This window comes from Marmota monax, unplaced genomic scaffold (genome assembly GCF_021218885.2).
Source record: "Marmota monax isolate L192 unplaced genomic scaffold, Marmota_monax_Labrador192_F-V1.1 WCK01_AAM20220418_F8-fsc00102, whole genome shotgun sequence".
Taxonomy (NCBI): domain Eukaryota; kingdom Metazoa; phylum Chordata; class Mammalia; order Rodentia; family Sciuridae; genus Marmota; species Marmota monax.
This window is the reverse complement of record NW_026692494.1, coordinates 3,793,192-3,814,075: the sequence shown is the minus strand read 5'-3', so window position 1 is coordinate 3,814,075 and position 20,884 is coordinate 3,793,192. Positions and strand designations below refer to the sequence as shown.

General features: G+C 65.2%; 1 protein-coding gene and 1 long non-coding RNA gene across 6 annotated transcripts in view; one reads left to right on the top strand and one right to left on the bottom strand.

Moving 5' to 3' along the window:
• The window catches only part of Kdm4b (lysine demethylase 4B), a 114,039-nt gene that overhangs the window by 72,656 nt on the left and 20,499 nt on the right, over positions 1-20,884 (top strand). The window contains exons 9-12 of one of the 5 annotated variants that reach the window (XM_046444011.2): positions 630-767; positions 14,086-14,282; positions 19,637-19,738; positions 20,002-20,204. In XM_046444011.2, coding sequence (XP_046299967.1) covers positions 630-767; positions 14,086-14,282; positions 19,637-19,738; positions 20,002-20,204 — 640 coding nt within the window. The other 4 variants (XR_006851602.2, XM_046444013.2, XM_046444014.2 and 1 more) reach the window with 4 other exon arrangements.
• Positions 14,247-15,669, bottom strand: LOC124092437 (uncharacterized). The gene is made up of 3 exons (XR_006851604.2): positions 15,101-15,669; positions 14,773-14,947; positions 14,247-14,494 (listed from the first exon to the last, which is right to left on the bottom strand). It is a non-coding gene; the product is annotated as an uncharacterized LOC124092437 (long non-coding RNA).

Here is a 20,884-nt window from a genome sequence, read left to right as displayed (position 1 = left end):
CCTTTAGCCGGGTCTCTCTTCAATGGCCCTTCTGTCCAGGCCCCGCACGCTGGTTTCTGTGGTCTCTGCGGCCTCATGCTGGACCATGTGAGGCATGACGGGAGATTCTGTGGCCCAACAGTGGCCTTCTGCAGGCCATCTCCTGGCATGTGGTCTGCATACCTGGCCACTCCTTGTACAGGAACAGGACACTATCCTGCAGGTGCCCTGTCCCTTTTCAGCACCCTGCCAATGCCACCAGCACTTTCTCTCCGCTTGAGCCTGACCCCCGTGGGGATACCTGGCAGGGCTGTGCCACAGCCTCCTCTGAGGCCAGCCCTGCCTGCCCGTGCTTCAGCCTGAGTGCCCAGTCGCAGAGCCCCGTGGCGTCCTGGAAGGCGCTGCAGAGCAGGGCTGGCCGGCCACGCGAGCGACAGTGCTGGTGGCAGAGCAGTGGCCCTGCCCTCAGGGAGCTGGGCAGGCGCCTCGGGTGTCAGGGCTCCACAACTCTGCAGAACACCGCTAGCTCCTGGGGTGCCCCTCTGAGCCCTGTCTCCTGCTGTGCTCGGCGTGGTGGCTCCTGGTGGCCTTGGTTCCTCCCCCTTGGCCTTCCCCTTCTCCCCCTCTCACCTGTCCACTTTGTCCTGCAGATCACGCAGGAGGCCGGCGAGTTCATGATCACGTTCCCCTACGGCTACCACGCGGGCTTCAACCACGGCTTCAACTGCGCAGAGTCCACCAACTTTGCCACCCTGCGGTGGATTGATTACGGCAAAGTTGCCACTCAGGTAGGTCCTGCAGATGCCGTGCACGGGCCTCGCGGGGTAGGAAGTGGCCCGACCTGCCTCTGCCACCAGGGCCCGGGGCCCCTGGGGCAGCTGCTCACCCAGGCTCAGCGTCTGGGGTCCTGAGCAAGCTCATGCCTCTCTCCTGGTGGAGGGGGGGGTGGAGGGGGCCTGCAGTGGCTCGGGGCTAGGTTCCAGCATGTCCTCTCTGGCTGCCTGGTCTGGTGGCCCTGGTGGGGCTGTCCCCTGTTGTCCTGCTGGTCTGGGGTCCAAATGGGGAGTTTTTTTCCGGCAGTGAGTGGTTCTCTGGAGGGCTAGGGGCTGAGGAGTGTCCACTTAGGCCTCTGCCTTCCCGTCCCTGGTGGGCCCTCCAGGGGCTGCTCTGGGCAGTGGTCAGGATCAACCCCCACCCCTCTTGCTGGCTTGGTGAAGAACAAGTTCAGTGGTTTCCCGTGGTCACCTGCCCTCCTGTCTAGCACTGACATTGGCCAGTAGGCGGGACATCTGAACCAAGTGCTTATCCCCAGAGCCTCCTCGACCTTTGGCTACAGCCCCGTGTGCACCGTTGGTATGGCACTTCCAGGCTAGAGGGCGTGCGGGCCACCCTGGGACGCCCCCAGGGCTGTGCTGAGGGGTGGGCCTCGGGGTCCAGATGGGCTGCAAGGAGCTTGTGAGCACCAGGTCTCAGACTGACAGGAGCCATGGGAGGGAGAGCAGGGGATGTTGGCTTGGCCCCTCCCAGGACACCTCTGCGGGCCGCCGGTGCCTATCCCAGCGGCACCCAGGAAGCCGTGCGCTCCTTCCGGGCCTGGCCCGGGTGTTGGGCCGGGGCGCTGGTGCCCCTCTCCTCCTGGGCCCCACACTGCAGAGTCGGTGTGGCCACTCTGCCCAGGCAGGAGCCGAGGGCAGGCCTGCCCCCTGCAGCCTCCAAGTGCAGAGCCCAGAGGAGCCAGAACTGGGGCAAACTGGATTCCCCCCAGATCTAGATGGGTGGGCTGTGAGGAGAGGTCAGAGGCGAGACCCAGATGCCACGCCATTCCCGAGACCTCAGGTCTTTGCCAGTGAGGCTCTGGCACTGCGCTGACCAGTGTGCCTGCCGCAGGTTCTGGGACTAGGATGACAGCCACGCCTATCATCAAGAGCTACTTCGGAGGCTGAGGCAGGAGGACCACAAGTTCAAGGCCAGCCTCAGCAACTCAGTGAGACCTGCCTCAAAATAAAAAGTAAAAAGGGCTGAGGGTGTAGCCTAGTGGTTGAGCACCCTGGGTTCAGCCCCAGATCCAAAGCGGTACACAGCTCCTAAAGCCTTGCACACGCTCCTCCCGCTGCACATCGCCCGCCTGGTGTGTGTGGACATATCAGGTTGACCTGTGTCCCTGGAGGAGCCGCCCTTTCTTTGCTCTCAGCATGGTAGTGGAGACCGCAGCGCTGCAGCGAGGCCCTCATGTTTGAGGGCAGTGCTGCTCTGCACGAAGGGGCCTCTCTCTCTCTTTCTCTCGTGTTTTGTTGTTGTAGTTTGGGGTTTTCTGTTTCTATTTTGGGGGTTTTTGGGCACTGCTGGAGATGAAACCCAGGGCCTCGCACATGCTGGGTAGGTGCTCCACCACGAGTGGCCCCACTGGGGTGGGGTCCTAAAGGAGAGGGGCCTGTAGTGAGGAGGCCTGCCGCAGGCTCCCGGGCGGGCTCAGGCTAGTCTTTGTGAGGGAGACCAGGAGGCAGGATTCCTCTTTTGCTCCAAAGGAGCAAACACGTCAGGGCTGTGGTTCTGTGGACGGGGAGTTTAGCTGTGCGCGTGGCTGTGGGGGCACCTTGGTGGCCAGGACCGTCTGAGCCGTGGCTGGCCTAAGACAGATTGAGCTGTGTGCCGGGCTCGTGCTGTCTGGAGGTGCCGCCAGAGCCCCGATATTAAAAGCAATTTTGGATTCAGCCATGTGTTCATAAACAAGTGACATTTGGGAAGTGCGGCCTGCGACGGGGCCTCCGCACTTACATTGTCGGGCGGCGTAGCGTGAAATTACGGAGCGCACGGGGTGCAGCGCTCCGAGCAAGCCAGGGGCTGGGGGCGCGTCCAGGTGCTGCGCCCCTCCCAGCCCAGCGGTGCCCACCCCTGCCCGGCCACCCCTGGTAGGGCCAGGCCCATAGAGGAGGGGAGGTGTCCATGGCCTGGAACGCTGGCTCTCGCCCTTCTACTGGGGACCAGGCTCCTTGCTGCCTTGGCCTGCTGGGTGGGAGGCAGCGGGGGCCGCTGCAGAAGCAGGGGCGAGAGGCAGGGAGCCCCTGGGGCTGTGGCGGGCCCCGGGCTGCAGCCCTGCTGCAGGGCAGGAGGCCTGGCCTCACCTTCTACATCTCCTGTGGCCAGGGACCCTGCACCACTGCCTCCTGGAGGCTGTCCTCCTTGTTGGTCGGCCCCTCTCCAGCCTCCAGGCCCCGCACACCCTTGCCTGTCCTTCCTTCTCCACTGTCCTGAGCCGACTGGCTTCTGTCCACGGAGGCATTTGGTCAGGGCTTGTGGCCAGAGCCCAGGCCAGGCCCAGCCGGCCGGCTTCCTCCAGGGTGGAGTGGACCGCGCTCCATCTGAAGACCACGGCCGTGACAGTTACACAGGGCTCAGACCTTACGTCACCAGGGAACGTCCCAGGACAGCTGGCCGCCCGTCCTGTGGTCCATGCCGTGGACACACCTGCTGGTCCTCCGGCTCCAGGGCAGCGATTCCCACAGAGACCGCCCGGCCGCGAGCCCATGGCACACGTGCTCTGGCCCTCACAGGGGGAGTCTGCAGCCCTGACCTGGAGGCCCCTGGGCCGGGCCCTGACCCCGCCTGCCAGTCTTGGCTCTTCGTGCTCCCAGCCCCAGGCCTTCTGCCTAGAGGTGCTGACCCTGACCCCTCCGCAGGTACCCCAGCTGACCCTGCTGCCTGTGGAGGTCTCAGATGGGCCTGGGACTCGGTATGGGTGCCCGGCAGGCCAACCTGGATGCGGTGCGTGCTGCCACTGCCTGCTGCACACCCCAGACTGGCCGACAGTGGTGGGGGTTGACCCATGCAAGTGGGTCCCTAGGGGTCCTCCTGGCCAGAAAGCTCCAGAGAAGGGCATCCCCTGGGTGGCGGTGAGCCTCACAGCCCTGCAGGAGCCCTGGCTGGTTCGTCTGGCTGGCCGTCTGGACGGGCAGCTGCAGCCCTTCCTGCTCTGGCTGAAGCAGGGCTGGACAGCCAGGAGGGCCAGGCCGGCGCTGGAGGCAGCTGCTCACCGGGCAGGGTGCTGAGCCACACTCAGGGTCAGGGGCCCCTCGCTGGGCGCTCTCCCTGTCCTAGCAGCCTTGTGGGTCTGAGCCCTCCCTGCCTATGCCTGGGAGCCCAGGTCTATCCTCGGTTTGCTCACAAGGGAGGGAGCCAGGGTCCTTGTGCTGGGACGGCCCCACAGTCTCAGCAGGCCACTCCCCAGGATCCAGGGGCTGGGTAGCACCCGCCTAAGGGCCCACGGCTGCCGGGTGAGAGCCACAGAGCAGGGGGCAGCGGTCCGGCCTCCAGAGAGGCGGCCCCAGCCGGTGCACTCCTGTCAGCGCCCAGCAGCTCCTGGGAAGCCCACCCTAAGGTGACAGTGCCTTCCAGCTCCCAGCCCTGTAGCAGGACACTGCCTGGCCTCCATCCACAGCAGAGATCAGTAGCAGGAAAGTGCCACACCCCTGGCCCCATGGCGAGTCCAAAGGAGAAACACTCTCGGCCCCGGGCAGAGCACGCAGTGGGACCCCACAGTCCTGAGGGGACTCAGGCTGCAGGAGACGTGTGGCCCCTGAAGGGGGCTGGGACAGGAGGATGGCAGGAGGTTTTCATGTCCTTGAGATGAGGGTGGGGACTCTGCTGCCAGCCTTGCCCACCAGCTAGTGGGAGACTGAACAGGCACATGGGGGAGACACAGTCACACCAGCTCTGCCTCCCACTTGGCCCGAGCAGGAGCCAGGTGACAGTTGCAGCGTGGAGGGACCTGAGGACCTCGTGCTCAGCGAGAGCCGGACACACGGCCACAGCGTGTGACTCAGCGACAGGAGACATCCCGGACAGGAAAGCCCAGAGGTGGGACCTGCAGGTGCAGGACTCGTGGGGCCGAGCTCCTGTGGATGGTGGGAGTGGGGTACAGCTGCTGGTGTGGGGCTGCGTGGGTCACTGGCTTGTACACCCAACGCAGGACACTTCCATCGTCTGTGGATTAATTGTCTCAGTAAACCTTGGAAAATCCTGACCATTGTATTTTTTAAAATATGATTTAAGAAATCTTAAGTCCTGGTTAGCTCTCGCTGGGCCGAGAATGTCCACCTGGTAGGAGACAGGCGCAGGCTGTCCAGAGGGGCCGCTTCACGGGGTGTGGGCGGTCTCGGCCAGGAGGCCGTGCTGCCCCGCAGAGAGCAGCAGGCGCCTGGGCACTGCCACGAGGTGGCCAGCCCCGCCTCAGCGTGGTGTCTTCACCCACGGGGCTGGGGAAGGGTCAGGAAGTCCAGGCCCAGAGCCCTGGTGTCCTGGTGCGGGGTCTGCTGAGACCCTCCGGCAAGCTTCCCAGAAGGCCGCTGCCATCAGCTACATGGACCACAGCCATGCCTTGATCTCGGCTCTTTCTCTGGGACAGGGACACGCCTGCCTTGCTAGTTACAGTAGTGGAAAATGTACCTGTGTGGCCCGGTCCTGGATGGGGCGGCCACAGAAGGGTCGTCCCCAGAGGTTTCCTGTCATTCTGGGTGTGGAGAGCTGGGCGGGGCACCCTGAGGCTGGCGGGATGTGAACCCCGTGGGAGTCACAGGTCTTTTAGCTGTGATCTCCTTACAGCCAAGGCAGGGCTGCTGGGGAGAGTGGCCCCAGGGCTGGCACTCTGTCACTGAGTGCCTCAGTAAGTCCCCAGCCATCCCTGGTAGGCTCCTGCTGTTGCGCCTGGTGGGAGTGTTTTACAGTGGAGTTAACACCCCCACCCATCCAGATCCACCCCAGCCTGCCTTCCCTTGGGGGGGGGGCTGCCCGCCCACCCTGCCCAGCGCTGCTGGCACCTGCCCTGTGCAAGGGGCCCGGACTGAGCTCTGGGCTGGCTCCTGGGCTGGCCGTGCCCACTGGGGACTTAGCCCCAACCAAGCCACTCATGCTGCCCTGTGCGTCTGTCCTCTTGTGGCTGGGGCCCCAGAGCTCTGCCTATTTGCCTGGTGACATTGTCCCCAGGGGCAAGATGACCTCTCTCCGACTCAGTGAAGCTAGTGCCTGGGAGAGGTCTTTGCAGGGACAGAGGAGAGGAGAGGAGTCCTGCTGGGTCACATCCATGGGCCTGCTGCTCCCTGGTCACCCCACCTGGCTCAGTGGGCGGCCACAGCCCCCTGTGTGCCGCCCTGATTCCCAGAGCAGTGTTCCCTGGCACATGCGCAAATGGGCAAACCAAACGACAGGCTTTGTAGTGGGGTTCTAATGGGGCATCAAAAGGGTGTTCCTGCTCATTCAAGGACAGTGGGCATGCCCAGCCCAGCCGACCCCTCCTGAGCGTGAGCCAGTCCTGCAAAACCACACGCCGCCTTAGGCTGGCTCTGCTGGGCCAGGGCTGCCACTGCGGGTGGCACTGAGGAGACAAGGGTCTTGTCAGGAGCTGGGGTCTTGTCCACCCGCTAGGTGGAGAGTGAGTGGGGTAGGGCCTGACTGGCGCGGCCAGGGACCCCCGCACTTGGCTGCTCTTCTGCAGCATCGAGGTCACTGCCTGCTGGGCCCACAGCCCCGCAGACTCTGAATTCCACGGCCAGCAGGGAGGACCTCAGCTGAGTTTGAGATGAGGAAAGGGACTCAGATCCTGGGAGGCGGCCCCTTGGCACCCTACACCCAGGCTGGAGGCAGCTGGCACCTGGATGGGGCACCAGCAGGAGCCGGGCAGGGAGCGGGCTCCGCAGCCTGGGGTGCCCTGAGCTCAATTACTGTGAAATGGGAGCAAATTGCTTGCGCTCTGAGGACTGTGGTTCCTCTGCTCCGTAATGAGGCCGCCTGCCCTGGGTGATCAACCGCAGCCAGGAGGGCAGCAGAGGCGGGGTGGGGGCGGGCAGAGCAGGCCTGGGCGGGGCTGCAGATCCCCTGATTTACGGCCTTGCGGGTCCGTGCGCCAGGTGTGCTGTGTGCTCTCCTGCCCGGACCTTCCTGTCACACTCCCTGGCCACCAGGCCCCCGAGGGTGGGCGCCTGGCCAGAGGTGCGCAGCAGCGGTGGGGTTCTGAGCCAGACCTCCAGAGCGGGGCCTCCCCTCCGCCAGGCCTGGGCCCTGCAGGGTGCCGGGCAGCGTCCCTGCTTCCCCACACCTCACCCTGCCACTGTGTCCCCTAGGGGGCAATGACCCCAGTCGAGGGCCCCTGTGTAGGGAGGCTTCTCAGAGGGCAGTGGGCATGCTGTGGAGGGCCAGGGTCTTTTCTGGTGGGGCTGGGGGTTGGTGTGGAGGGCCAGGGTCTTTTCTGGTGGGGCTGGAGGGACCGTGGGGGCAGAGCCCTGTCCAGGCCCTTGTGCTGTCCACGTGGACAGCTGGGTTCTGCTGGTAGCGAGTGCTGTGTGGCGTGGGGGAGGGGCTGGGCATGGCTCAGCTGTCTGTTGCCAGTGGTGGAGCTGGAGGTCGCAGGCGGAAGGCTGGTCTGCAGCAGGGTCGAGACCAGGGAGCAGCCGGCAGGACAGCTGGGGGGGGGGGGGGCTTCGCCTTCGGGGCTGCTGCCCTCATTCAGGTGCCCTCTGGACACATGGCTTGTGGCTATGTCTGCTTCCCCTCCCCCCATGGTCCCTTGGCCTCACCCCACGCGCCGTGACTCCCTGTGAGTTCAGGGCGTGGTGCCCGCTGCCTGCTGGGGTCTGGCTGAGTGCTCCACGCCTCGGTCCCCCTGTTGGTAACATGAGGCTCCCCAGGAAGGCACCCCTGGGAGCCTGGAGCACCCCCGGTTGACTGCCTTTCTGCACCAACTCCTGGGATAGCCTCAGGGTCCGTGGTGACACCAGGCCGTGCTGACTGGGACCCTAGCTCCCCAGCAGATGTGGTGGCGCTGCTGTGACACTGCATGTTTCCGTGGGAGCCAGGGTGGGGGGTGACGGCGAGTGAGCTGGAGGGGGGGCTGGAAGGGGCAGGACCAGACCCCCGGGACTTGGTGTGGCACTGTTTCTAATGTTTCTAGTTGTAGGTGCACATGATCGAACCCAGTGCCTTCCACATGCTCAGGGCAGCTGCTTCTGAGGGACGCCCTGTCCCGTCCACAGCAGGGCGCACCAGCCACACTTTTGTCCCAGCAGTTGGTGGCCTCCCCGCCCACCCGCTCCGCTCTGGCAGCGCCCTCCATGTTCCGCTCTGGTTCCCGCCTCATCTGCCAGCGGGAATCCGCCTGCGCCGCGGCTGCTGGGGCTGGCAGTGGCTGAGCTGCATCAGGGCCCTCCCTCAAGGCCCGGCTCCGCTCTCCCACTTTGCTCTTTTACTTGAGCAAATTCTACTCTCTCTTCAGTCTTTGGAAACAATTAGAGCTCTGCTGTGTGACGCGGGCTCAGGTCTGTCGCCTGTCTGTCCCTCAGCAGGCTCGCCACTCACCCCGAAGCCGCAGGAACAGACACCCCTGAGTCCACAGAGCCAGGGCTTGGCCAGCAGGCCGTGCACCCACCATCCGAGCGCCAGGGACAGTGTCCCCCCACTGGAAGGGGCAGGACCAGACCCCGGGGACCTGATGTGACACTTTTTTTAATGTTTTCAGTTGTACATGGACATGATTCCTTTATTTTTCTTGTCTTTTAAGTATTTACTTTTATTCATAGGTGGACACAGGTCTTTATTTTTATGTGGTGCTGAGGGTGGAACCCAGTGCCTTCACATGCAAGGCAAGTGCCAGGGCGAGGGTGGTCAGCGGCTCCTGTCTGGTCCGGGAGGGAGGCTGCCCTGAGACCCTCCGCGCAGCGTGGCCCCTTCGCGGAGCAGGGCCCAGGCCCTCGGCCACCCACCCGACCCCGTGGCCATCCCGATTCCTGTTTCCACAGCTTCAGAAAGAAGAAGCGTGCTTGTCTCTGCCTTGGCCCCTGCTCTGTGTGTCCCTGGGAACTTGGCAGTGGGTCCTGCGAGACATGGATATGGGGCTGTTTGACGTGTCAGTCTTCCCAGGCTAGGTGACAGCCACGCGCCCCTAGCTCTTTGGCTTGGTGTCTGGGTACCAAGTGACAGAGTGACAGGGGGAATGAGAAGCAGAGGCACTTAGATTAGATCCGGGCCCCTGAGTGCAGTGGTCGTGAATCTCCTGCTTGTCACTTATAAATGGCAGCTGAGCCTCTCTGGGTCTTTCCTAAGGGTCCATCCACCGAGGCTCACGTACACTGATGTCAGGGGACTCCATGTTGGGGCCTGTGTGGCCCAAGTGACAAGGGGATCCCTGGTGGCTGGGGCTCTCCCATGCAAGTGTCCCCTCCTTGTGCCCTGGACCCTTCCTGTCCTGTTGTGAGGAGGCCATGCAGAGTCTCGAGGCGTGGCTGCTTTCACACCGGGTCATTAGGGACCTTGGTGAGTTCCCAAGGCTGGTCACCTGGGGTGGCAGGGGAGGAGAGGGAGCAGAAGGCGCTCTCCCTGTCCTTCCTTCCTGTCTGACCCTGCCTGCCGTTGTGGCCTGAGAAGCAGAGAGCCCATCTGGCCAGGGGAGGCGGGCCGGGCAGCAGGGAGAGGCCCCCGTTGCACTGCAGGCTGCTTTGGGCAGGGCCTGCGTGGATGGGGGACCCTTTGCCCAGACTTCTTGCACAGAACAGGTGGCAGCTGAGCGTGGAGTTTGAGACCTCTGCGCTCCGGGTCTTACGGCCACAAGTAGGGAGTCTTGTCGGAAACTGGCGTCTTTTTTTTTTTGGTCATCCAAAACCTTGGGAGATTAAAGGCCCTTACAGTCGTGCTTTCAGCACTGGGAGAAGGTTCCAGAACCTTTGGGGAGCCTCTCCCGACGCGACGCAGCACGGGGTCTCCTGGAGCTTGGGCCTCGTATCAGGCACACCCTTACCTGACGGCAGGCGCGCAGGTCCTGGGGCCTCCCCTAGGAAAGCAGGCGCCCCACACCCGCCTCAGGCCCTGGCCTGGCTCTGCCCAGGTGACAGGTGAGCTCCCGCCCAGTGCCTTCCCGGGTTGTCTTTGCAGGCACGTGGGTTGCTTTGTCCTTCTGTCTGTCCATGTGGGTCCAGTTTCAGGAGAAGAGTAAAACTAAATCCCACTGAGGCAGCTGCGGCCAGAGGGGACCCAGAGCCTGGGCAGGGAGCGGCCCTCTGCTGGGAAGGGATCGTGGGGTGCATCCCATCTGGGCATCTGGGGTGGAGGGCCTGGGCCCATGCAGGTGACGGGCAGTGGCCAACACACCCTGGTGTCCCCATGGGTTCTGGGGGTGGCATCCCCACCATGAGCAGCTGGCAGTGTGAAAGGCAGGTGACCTTGGTGACAGGACCTGGGGCTACTCCAGCCACAGGGGTGTGTGGGCCCCATGTGCAGCTGTGAGTTTCTTGTGGGCATGTCTGTGGCCAGCGCCGTGCCCTGGAGCTGGCGCGTGGCGGCCCCCCAGCCTGCATCCCTCCACTGCGCCATGGCGTCCCGTGCCTTAAGTCGCGTCTGGCCAGCTGCTTCTGAATGGCCTGCTCACGAATCCTGTGACTTCACGGTGTCGCTTGAGCGCGAGCCCTGCTGCTGCAGCACAGGCTTGGCCAGCAGACAGAGCAGGTGGGCAGCCGGGTGCTGTGGTGCTTTGCTTGCAGGGTGGGTCAGACCTGGCCCTGGGCCTGTTCCAGGAGAGGCAGGGCGCGAGTCACAGAGGCAGCTGGTGTGACAGTCGGAGGCTTGAGGTGGGCTTCTGAGGGACCGGCGTGTCCCCTCGAGAGCTTGTTCCTCCCTGACCCTGCTGCCTTGGGGCTGCACGCTCGGCCCCTCTGCAGAGAGCAGGTGCAGGGAAGGCGTCTCTGCCCCAGGACCGCCCCCTGGCCTTGCGCTGGCTGTCCTGCACCCTGCCCCTTGCTGGGGCTGCCCGTGGAGGCTGCACTGTGGCTGGGCTTCTTTGGGGCAGGTGGGGGGCCGTGGCCTCACTGGTCCTACGCCTCCTGGGGCGTCAGGGGCAGGCTGCTGTTCCTCTGCTGTCAGGCTCTCGTGGCCGCGCTCTTCCTGCGTCGGGGCCCCACTCGGCATGTGGCTGCAGGCGGCTCTGGCCAGTGGCGCTGCTCAGGGCTCTGGGAGGCGTGCTTGGCGGGCTGTTGGGCCTTTCTCCACGCGAGGAGCCCTCTGAGAGCCTACTGGGGCAGGGACAAGGGCCTGCAGAGGACAGCGGCCCACACGCGGAGGCAAGGCCAAAGCAGGACCATCTTGGGGACAGAGATCCAGGTCACGCATATTGGGCTCCCAGCCCAAGTCTCACTTTGCTGCTTTATTGTCCCCAGTGGGTGCCTTGGTCCTCGTGGGGCCAGCAGTGTCCCATCTACAGCTGTACTAGATGGACAACTGTCACTACCTGGGGTCGCACTGGGTCACACTGGACTGGCCCAGACTCCACGGCTGTCCCTGGGTGCTGTGGCCACCTGCCTAGGTAGCTGAGTGTCTACTGCACAGGTACAAGCGCAGGGCCCTGGGTGCGCAGGCCTGCAGGGGGCCGCGCAGACTGCCCAGCCCCATCTGGGTATGATTTCCCCACCGGAAGCTAATGACGCGGCCACACTCCCCAAGGGTGACTCCACTGCTGTCCCACATGCTGGTGGGGACTGCACAGGACTGTCCGTCTCAGTGACTGCAGCACGTGTCCCAGAGGGTCGGGAGCCTGACGAGGCTTGGGGGGCTGCAACACGGGTTGGGGGGTCCTGGATGAAAACAGTGTGACCGGCCCGTGGGCTTCTCTCACCGGGCACCTGCCGAGGCCGCCCTGAGGATTCCGGAGAGGCTGAGGCCCTAAAGGCCACCCCTGCTGCTCCCGAAGGCCTGACCCTCGCTTGGGGCTCTCTGCGTCCCCAGGCCAGCCAGGAGGTGGTGCGGCAGCCGTCAGCAGGCTCTGGCGTGTGGCTGGCCTGCCTCCTGAGGAGGGTGCCATCTTTGTGCTTGCCGAAGGGCCTTGCTTTCTAGAACCTTCAGACCAAAGCCAGGCCACAGGTCTGTGGCCCTCACCCTGTTGCTCAGCTGCTTGGCACTGGACGGTGACTGCCACATGCCTGCCCCCACAGGCTGTACCCCTCCCTGGGGCCACCAGGCCCTGCCTCCTCCCGCCGTTTCCTTCTCGGGTACAGAACCCACGGGGACACGTTTGTGTGGGTGCTCCCGGCGGCCACCACCCTGTGAGGCAGCTCCCAGGACTGCTGCAGATAGGCTCGCACCAGCAGCTCCTCCAGGGGGTGCAGCCGTGGGCAGAGGGCAAGCCAGAAACTGGGCCAGCCTTGGCCGCTGAGGGGCTGGCCGCTGCAGGCCGGGACGCGCTTGGCGGAGCGTGCCGGCGCGCACTCGGGCGCACAGGTGCTTTTTCTAATTACTAAAGGAAAAGCAATTGCAGAGCTGCTCCATACAAATCCCTTAAGCCGCTGCTGATGGTGGCGCCAGCAAGGCCGCGGCCCAGCCAGGAATCCGAAACCCAGGCGCCATCTGCGCTCCCGCCACTGCAGCCAAGTCGCGGCCGGCTCTCCGCGGGCTTCATGAAATGAATTGAGTTTTCTGGGAATCACTTGGCCAAAAATACTCCCTCCTGTCGGCATGGCTGGGTCCCTTTCTGATCCCAAAGCCCTGTGCCACGTCCAGCCTGAGGCACTGTGGCTGCCCCTGGGGGGTGGGCAGAGCTGTGGGGGTTCCAGACGGCCGCATCCCCAGAAGCATCCCATCTGGAGCCATGGACTCCGTCTGTGGGGAAAGCAGGGGGTCTGGGAGGCTCCTTGGAGGGGCACGGCTGCTCCTGCTCGGTTCCACCCTCCCTCTCTGTGCCTGTCCTTCCACCGCGTACGGTGTAGTGACAGCGCGGGGTCTTGAAAGCAGGAGAGCCCCGAGGCTGCCCCTGGGAAACTGGCCTGTCGTCTGACAGGGAGGCTGCAGGTTCCACGTGGGCTTTCAGGGCAGGGCAGAGGGCAGAGGGCTGCTTGTGTACCCAGATCCCTGGGCCTCTGCCTCCCCAGAGCTGGGGCAGCCTGGCAGCAGCACACCCTCCCCAGCCCTGAGCACCTACACAGCCCTCAGCCTCAGGGGAGACGTCCAAGGATGCTCCAGCCGCCTGCGCTGGACCAGGAGTCAGCAGGTCACGGCCCTACCCTGCGGCCCATTGCCTGGTCTTTGTAAATAAAGTTTTATTAGCACACAGCCTTGCCGAGTCTTTTGCCTGTGCACACTGTCCTGATGCTTTTGAACTCCAGTGGCAGACAGAAGTCAAGAGCTGAAGGTCAAGGCCAGCAGTGTCCCACCTGCAACTGGCCCTGCCCTAGAGCGTGGTCACCTCCCTCCGCCTCCCTCCCTCTCACAGTTGGGCCCCCCCACCGTCTCCTGGTCAGTAACTGGGAGACCAGGGCCCTGGCTGCTCGTGGTCCTGGCCAGGACTTTGCAGAGAGCCAGGAAGCAGCTGCAGTAGCCTCCACGGTCACTCGGGCCTGGCTTCTCTGGCCCCAAGTGCCCCAAGGCTGAGTGTTGCCTGATCACTGCTGCTGTGGAGGCCACGCCCTGAGGACAGTGGGTGGGGAGGCGCAGCTCTCGGTCTCTGTCCTCATGTGGTCTGAGCTTACCCTGTCCTGGGCAGAGTTTGCCGGAGTCCAGCAGGCAGCCCTCTGTGCCTGTCCTGCGTGTGGCGGGGCATCGCCGACCGTAGTGAAGGCCCCCGCGCCCCAGCTCCCTCTCTGGCAGCCCCTCCCTCAAGCCCCGTGAGCAGCGGCTCCCTGGTGAGGGTGACCCTTGGTGAGGCCCAGGGGAGGTGGCCTCCCCCTGGGAATGCACCCTGTGCTTGGCCCTCACCACTCCTGCTCGTTGGGGCTGCCGACTGCCACCCTCTCCCTCCGGCTTGGAGAATGCTCCCTGGTCTCTGTCTGCCTGGGGCGCAGCTGAAGGAGGGAGATTTCTGTTTGGAACCGAGAGGCAGAGCTGGCCTCAGCTGGTCGCCTCAGCTCCTCCGCTGGCGGTGGTGCGCAGCTCTGACGCCTCCGCCAGCCTGGGCCTGTGCTCAGCCCCTCTGGCGGTTGCCAACAGCCGCGGTTCCTGCAGCCTGAGAAGGGGGTGGTCACGCTTCTCCCTGGGGAAGAAGCTGCCACCTTCCACTGACAGGGCCGGGTGGAGGACGGCCCTGGGCCTCTGCCGGGCCGGGCGAGGCGGGTGCTGCCCGTGCCTCAGGCGTCTGTCTCCCCACAGTGCACCTGCCGCAAGGACATGGTGAAGATCTCCATGGACGTGTTCGTGCGCATCCTGCAGCCCGAGCGCTACGAGCTCTGGAAGCAGGGCAAGGACCTGCCGGTGCTGGACCACACACGGCCCACGGCCCTGAGCAGCCCCGAGCTCAGCTCCTGGAGCGCCTCCCGCGCCTCACTGAAGGCCAAGCTCCTCCGCAGGTGGGTCCAGGGGCTGCCCGTCACCCCGTCACTGGTGGGGACAGGGAGTGCTCCAGACCACTTCCCACCGGCTACGGCTCGGTCCGTCCTACCTTCTCCTGCCTCGGAGTGGAGCAGGTTCCGCCACCTGCCCAGCTCCTGGGGGGCGCTGCTCGGGCCACTCGTCTCCCCTGGAGCGCCCACGCTGTGTCCCCCGCTCTTCCTGCCTTAGCCTGTGGCGTGAGGGCACTTAGGACCCTGGTGGGTCGAGAGCTGGCAAGTCCTGGGCAGCATTCCCAGTGCCCAGGGGTCAGAGTCCCCCCCCGCCCCCCCCGTCTCTGAGACCGCGCGCCGTGGGTGAAGGTACTTCTCCCGCGTGAGGTCCTGGAGGTGACTGCTGAGGCGCAGTCCACGGGGATGGCCCTGGGGACTCCAGCTCCACCTCTCAGCAACCCTGGGGTCCCCGCTCCCCTCAACAGCATGGTCCCGCCCAGCGTGGTGGGCCCCGCACCTCTCCTGGCCAGGGACAAGGCAGGTCTGATGAGGACTCAGCCCAGGGCTCGCGTGGATCCGAGCTGTCCAGGCAGCATCCAGGCCTCCGGGGCTCTGAGCTGCTTACAGACACGTCCGTCCCTTCATCTTTGGCCCCAAGGAAGAGTCAGCAGCCACCGAGTGTGAGCTGGAGCCTGGGGACGGCACAGGGCCCCGGGCCAGGCGTTCAGGACCTTGGCCCCGGCAGTCTCTGGCCCATCTCCTCAGCTCCCCAAGTGGCCCAGGGCCACTTGGACGGCAGACCTTCAGTGAAGGCCGCATATGGCTCGTCCTGCGCCTGTGCCCACCTCGCTGTGGCTGGCCCTCGCGATCCTCACTTGCTGTGGGACGTGGTGGTTTTCTGTTTTTGGAACCACTTATAACTATAAGCCCGTCTTGAGGGTGGCCGCACCCAAGCGGGCAGTGCTCTGGCCTTTGGACCTGGCTTGGAGGCCGCCTCCCTGCCCAAGGGTCACTGGCTGCTCCATCAGCAGCTGCTGGTCACTTGTGGCTTGACCCAGCCGGGGCCCAGCCACCGAGCAGGGTGGGGCCGCTCGGCCTCCCCACCGTGGAGCCGGCCTCCGAAGCGGCATCTGGAATCAGTGGTGCGGGCCAGAGCGCCCCCCGCTGGCCACCCTCGTTCTCAGCACATCCCGTCTGTGTCTGTCCACCTGAGTCTGCGTCGAAGGCAGTTTCGGCCTCTGGTGGCGAGTGTTGAGTCTGTTCTGGAATGTTCTCCGGCTCCTCCTAACAGCCTCCTGGCCTGCAGGTGGGCCATCCTTTCTGGGTTCCTTTGGTGTCTGTCCTTTTGATTTCCTGCCCTCAGCCTTCTCCAGAAAAAGCCACTTGGTACTGAGGCTGTCAGGCTCTGTCGGCTCCCGCCCAGCAGGCAGCAGGCAGCAGGCAGCAGGCAGCGGGCAGCAGCTCCCGCCCTGGACGGGCTATTTGCATAATGGTTAATTGATTGTGGCTCAGGCTAATTGGTCAACAGAGCGGATTGCCAATAAACAGGCGCCGCATTCCAGGAGCAGGATGGGATTAGAGGCTGTCTAAGAGCCTGCCAAGAGGAGGCCAGGCCCGCCGCCCCAACTCCAACCCGCCACAGAGGAAGTGGCAGGCGCAATAGCACCCGCACCCTTCTGCCTGCCGCGGCCCCTTCCTAGGCATGAACTGCTCTTTCCTGGAGCAGCCTTCCTGAGCCTTCCTCCCCTCCTCCCTCGTCCCAGCACCCGGGAGAGCTGTAAGGAGCGGACGGGCTGGTGACAAGTCATGTCCCCGGGGTGTGACTCCTCTGCGCCTTCAGTCTGTGCAACAGGCCGGTTCCTCCTCCGCTTCGGAAGCCAGGGCTTTTGTGGGAGGCTGATTGGCGAGTCCAGTTTGAGAGCCCAGGCGCGGCCCACCTGCCCTCAGCCTTGGGACCCTCCCTGTGACCGTCCTCTGCCCCCGTGCCTCGTGTCCTGGCGGCCCCTGAGCTTCTGCAGGTGTATTTGGGCTGGCAGCCCAGCAGCCATCCTCAGCTGACGTCACGGTGGACTGACGTGTCCCTCAGGCAGGGCCTGTGCACACTGGGCCGGTGGTGGGTGGTTCTCAGGGGCGTCCTGGCCTCTGCAGGGTGCGGAGCAGCCTCCTTGGCCTCCGCCTTGCCCTCCCCTTGGGCACCAGCAGGGTCCCCGGCTGGAGCCGCTGTGTGGGCGCCCCCCCATGAGAGGCCACCCCTGGCCGCAGCCAGCCGGTCTGTGCTGGGAAGGCCAGTGGCCCCTGCCCGGTCGCCTACCACAGGTTTGTCTTCCACAAGAGATCCTGTCAGCTGAGTTGACCTCCCCCCGTCAGGGCTACTTGTATATTTTTCTGTGACAAATAGGACACATGGAACTGCACAGGCAGCTTCCTGTGGCCAGGCTCGCGCTCTGGTGCTGCACCGAGCTCCTCCTGAGCTGCCCACCTGCCTTCGGCTCCAGCAGGCCCCTGGGTGAGCCACCAGGAAGCAAGGTGGGGACCATGTGTCCCCACCCAGAGCCCAGATGGAGCAGTCTCCACCACCAGCCAAGCGTGGCCATGATGTCCCAGCTCCTGGCTCCTACCCCGCCATGCCTGGACACCTCCAGACGCCTCAGTCTGGAAGGTGAAGAGCCACTGTGAGCCCGGGGGTGGCCACCTGCTGCCTGGCTTGTCCTCGTCCCCAAACCACTGGGGACACCACCACACTGTCAGGCCCCTGCCAAGCCCGTTCCCACAGACGACACACCCCTGCCAGTCTCCAGAGGACCCATAGCCCCCTTGGTGACAGGCCGTCTCACGGGTGTCCACTTCCTCCTGCCAGCTGAGGTCCAAGGGGTGCGCCTCCGTCTTGCAGGTGTCGGGACCACAGTTGGACTGAGCCCAGGCCTTGGTTGGAGCAGCCAGCTGGGCCTGGGAGGCTATGCCCACCGGGGCAGTGGGAGCAGGGACGGGAGCTGCTGTGGGGTCTGACTTCAAGGACAGAGGGTGGTGGCAGTGCCGGGGGGGGCGGGCGGCCTGCCATGGGCGGGCAGGAGGGGCTGGCCAGTGTGGGGGCTATGGGACCGCCCCCTGGGCCCCTGCAGCCTGTGGCTCCCGTGCCTGCACCACCTGGTCCCCATGGAGGACGGGCAGCTCTGGGCAGGAGGGAGGAGGCCAGGAGGCGAGGGTCCCGCGGAGGGTCCCGCAGAGGGCAGGGCGCTGCCCTCCCGCCATCCGGCAGTCTTCAGAACCCGCTCAGCCCCGAGCGCGGTGCAGGCCCTGGCTCAGGAGGGCCACCAGCCGCCTCCAGCATGCCTGGGGAAGCCTGGGCCCGCCAGGGTCAGGACGGGGACGGGGACGGGGAAGCGGGTGCAGCAAGACGCAGAGCCCTCCTCTGCCTGGAGCAGGTGGAGAGGGAGCTGGACGCAGGCCCGCCTGGGCACCGCCCTGCTGGGGGTTCAGGAAGGGCAAGAAGGGCCCAGCCCCACTTCACATCGCCACCTTGGGGGCTGCTGGCAGGGGCAAGGGGGTGACGCTGTGCAGTCATGGAGCAGCCCGCAAAGACAGGGCCTCCACATCAGAGGAGGACCCCTCCCAGAGACGCCACTGGCCGCAGACCAGTCAGACCTGGGAGGAGCATGGCCCGTCCCTCCCCTCAGGGGGCTCTGTGGGGTCAGTGAACCCACGCACCTGTGGCAGGAGAGCCAGTGCCCTGGGGCCACCTGTTGCCCCTGAGGTGCCGGGGACACTTGGCACTCAGAGAAGGGGTCCTCAGCCCCTGGACCAGCGTGGTAGGGTCTTAGGAGGCCCACGGGGCCTAATGTCTGCGCCCTGTCTGGGAAGGTGAGGGGTCCTGAGGAGGAACGGCCACCGGAGGAGAGGCGGGAGAGAGTGGCGGAGGGGCCACAGGTGCCAGCGCCCCGCCCATACCAGGGCCATTGCCGGGCACCCGGCTGTTCCCTGGTGTCGCTCCCAGGTGGAGGCCGCGCCTGCTGCAGTGGGCAGTTGGTGTTCTCTGGGTGTGGGGCCTGGGGGCCAGCAGGGGAGCTGCCCAGGGCTGTCCTGGGCCGCAGCTCTGGGAGGCCGCCTGTGGCTCGAGGGCCTAAGGGGCCCTGGGTCCTCCATGGAGGGGAGGGACCTCCAGGGTGGGGACAGGGACTGCCCTGGAGGCTGGTGCAAGGAGCCCAGGGCGGGTGAGGAGGTAGGAGGCCGCCTGTGAGTGCTGCCTGGGTCGCAGGGGACCGCACCTGAAGCCCAGCCCTGCAGCGGGACACAGTCGGACCCCAGGACCAGCCCGCTTTGGTGGCAGCTGGCGCCTCAGTGCCAAGCCCCAGACTCCATCCCTGAGCTGCGTTCCCAGCCCCAGGCTGCCTGGAGGTGGTGCTGCCCTGCTGGAGAGGCCCGGTCCTCGCTCCTCCCTGTCGGTCTCCCTGCTTCCTCCCCACCTGCCTGTGCTCCCTGTGGCACCCCTGTATGCCCCACGTGTGTGACGCCCCCTGTGACGCTTCTCCCTGTGTCCCATCTGGAATGCTTCACCTGCTTCTGCTGCTGGTCATCTCGTGGGGTTCATGCTGCAAACGTCGAGTGGTCTCTCTGGGCTCAGGGACAAGCAAGAACAGGCCCGGGGCTGGCAGGGTGCCGTGGTTCTAATTAGGAAGAGGAGAGTCAGCAGGGGTCAGTGACATAGGGACGGGGACTGCTGGCAAGGGGGCCAGCTGTCTTAGACAGGACTTAGGATGGCCGTGGTTCCGTCCAGCTGCAAGTGGGTTTCAGCCAGTGAGACTCAACTGTGGGGAGGGGCAGCCAGGAAGTCCAGTGGGGCCCAGGGAAGCCACATGGCCACATACGGAGCCCTGGGGGACAGGGCCGCAGGTGTCTCCACCTGCTGGAGAGCATTAGTGACCCCCCAGGCCTTGGCTTCTGCCCCAGCTCCTGGTGAGGGGACAGTTTGGGAAGCCACGCCCCTCATCAGTCTAAGGCAGCTCTGTCCCCAGCCTGGAAAGGCCTCAGCCTCTCACAGGCAGGCCTCCTCCTCTGCCACTGCACCTGTCCTCCTGTTGACCCCGCTCCCCCTGGGACAGCCTGCTGGCCTCAGCTTGAGCTCATCGCCAGGGCCTCCCCGTGGGCCCCAGGTCCGTGGCGTGTCCCTGTGCCAGGGCTGGGCATGGGGCTGGGCTTTCCTTCTGGCCGGGCCCTGGCTGGGAAGGAGCCTTGCATGGGCGAGCTGGGAGACCCTGGATGTCCGTGGGACTGTAGAGAGGGGACCCAGAGAGTGGGGGGCATGCTCAAGGTGAAGCCCCCAGCAGAGCATCCTGGGGAGCCCCGCAGAAGCACTAGAGAAAAACGCCCTGAAATTTACCTTCTAGACAAATTAGTGTGAAGGAAAACAGACCCTGGAGAAAGACTGAGGAGGAGAGGAGGCCGAGTCTAGAGAGGAGGAAAGAGCAGACCAGGAAGCCGGGGCTGGCGTAAGTGCACCCCTGTCCCCGGCCGTCCCCGCGTCTCACGCGGCCGCTGTCTCCATGAGTCTGCACCCTGTGTCTCCCGCCCCACGCGCTCGCTCCACCCATTCCATCGTCCTCCGGGTGTTGGGCAGCATCCCACCTCCAGCTGCCGGCCGCCCTCCCTCCTCAGCCCAGCAGGCCAGGCCTCCCTGCCTCCCGCCGCCCAGGTGGGTGGGCGGCCTTCTGCCTGTGTCCGCCCCTCCTGCCTGACGCGCCTCCTTCTCCAGGTCGCATCGGAAGCGGACTCAGCCCAAGAAGCCCAAGGCTGAAGACCCCAAGTCTCCAGAGGAGGGAGCCACCGCGGCAGCCCTTCTGGAGGAGGCTGGAGGCTGTGTGAAGGAGGAGGCCGCACAGGAGGCCGACCCAGAGGAGGAGGAGGAAGAGCTGCAGCCGCCCCAGGGCCTTCTGCAGGATGCCGAGGGCACCGAAGGTTAGTGTAGCCCGTCACCCTGGCATTGGGGCAGGCCACCCAGCCCCGCTCCCTGTGTCCTGGAAGGAGCTGGCAGTTCCTCTGCCAGGCGCCTGATCCCAGGGGCCCGGCCCGCAGCGTCTCACTGGGCACATTTTATGAAAGTGCCCTTCTCCCCAGGAGACACGTGGGCTGTGAAATCTTCATCCATGAGCATTTTAAAGGCCCCTTCTAATGTGCGGCGTCGCCCTCCTGCCCCGTCGCTGGGTTCCTGCTCCCAGCTCACGCCTGTGTTGGCGCATGTGCACGTGGCGCGTGCCCCTGGGAAGGAAGGGAGGGCAGCCCTCCCTCCCTGAGCCTTCCTGTGCACAGGTCCCGGTGGGGCTGCTTGTCAGCAGGTCCCAGGGCAGAGGGCTGCATGGGCAGAGTGGTCCCGGCATTGCTCCCTGGGGCAGCGGGACAGGAGGGTCAGCCGCCCAAGGCAAGGCCAGCAAGGGAAAGGACAAGTGTGGCCACAGCAGACGGTCCCCAGGGGGACTCCACCTGAGCGAGGAAGTCCCCAGGGGGTCTCTACCTGAGCGAGGAAGCCATGGGACTACAGCCTCGCCGGGCGGCGACCCCAGTCCAGCAGAAGCTGCTGGCCAGCCCAGCAGCCCGGGGGCAAGTCTCGGCCATGAGCCATGCAAAGGGCTTAGATAGAG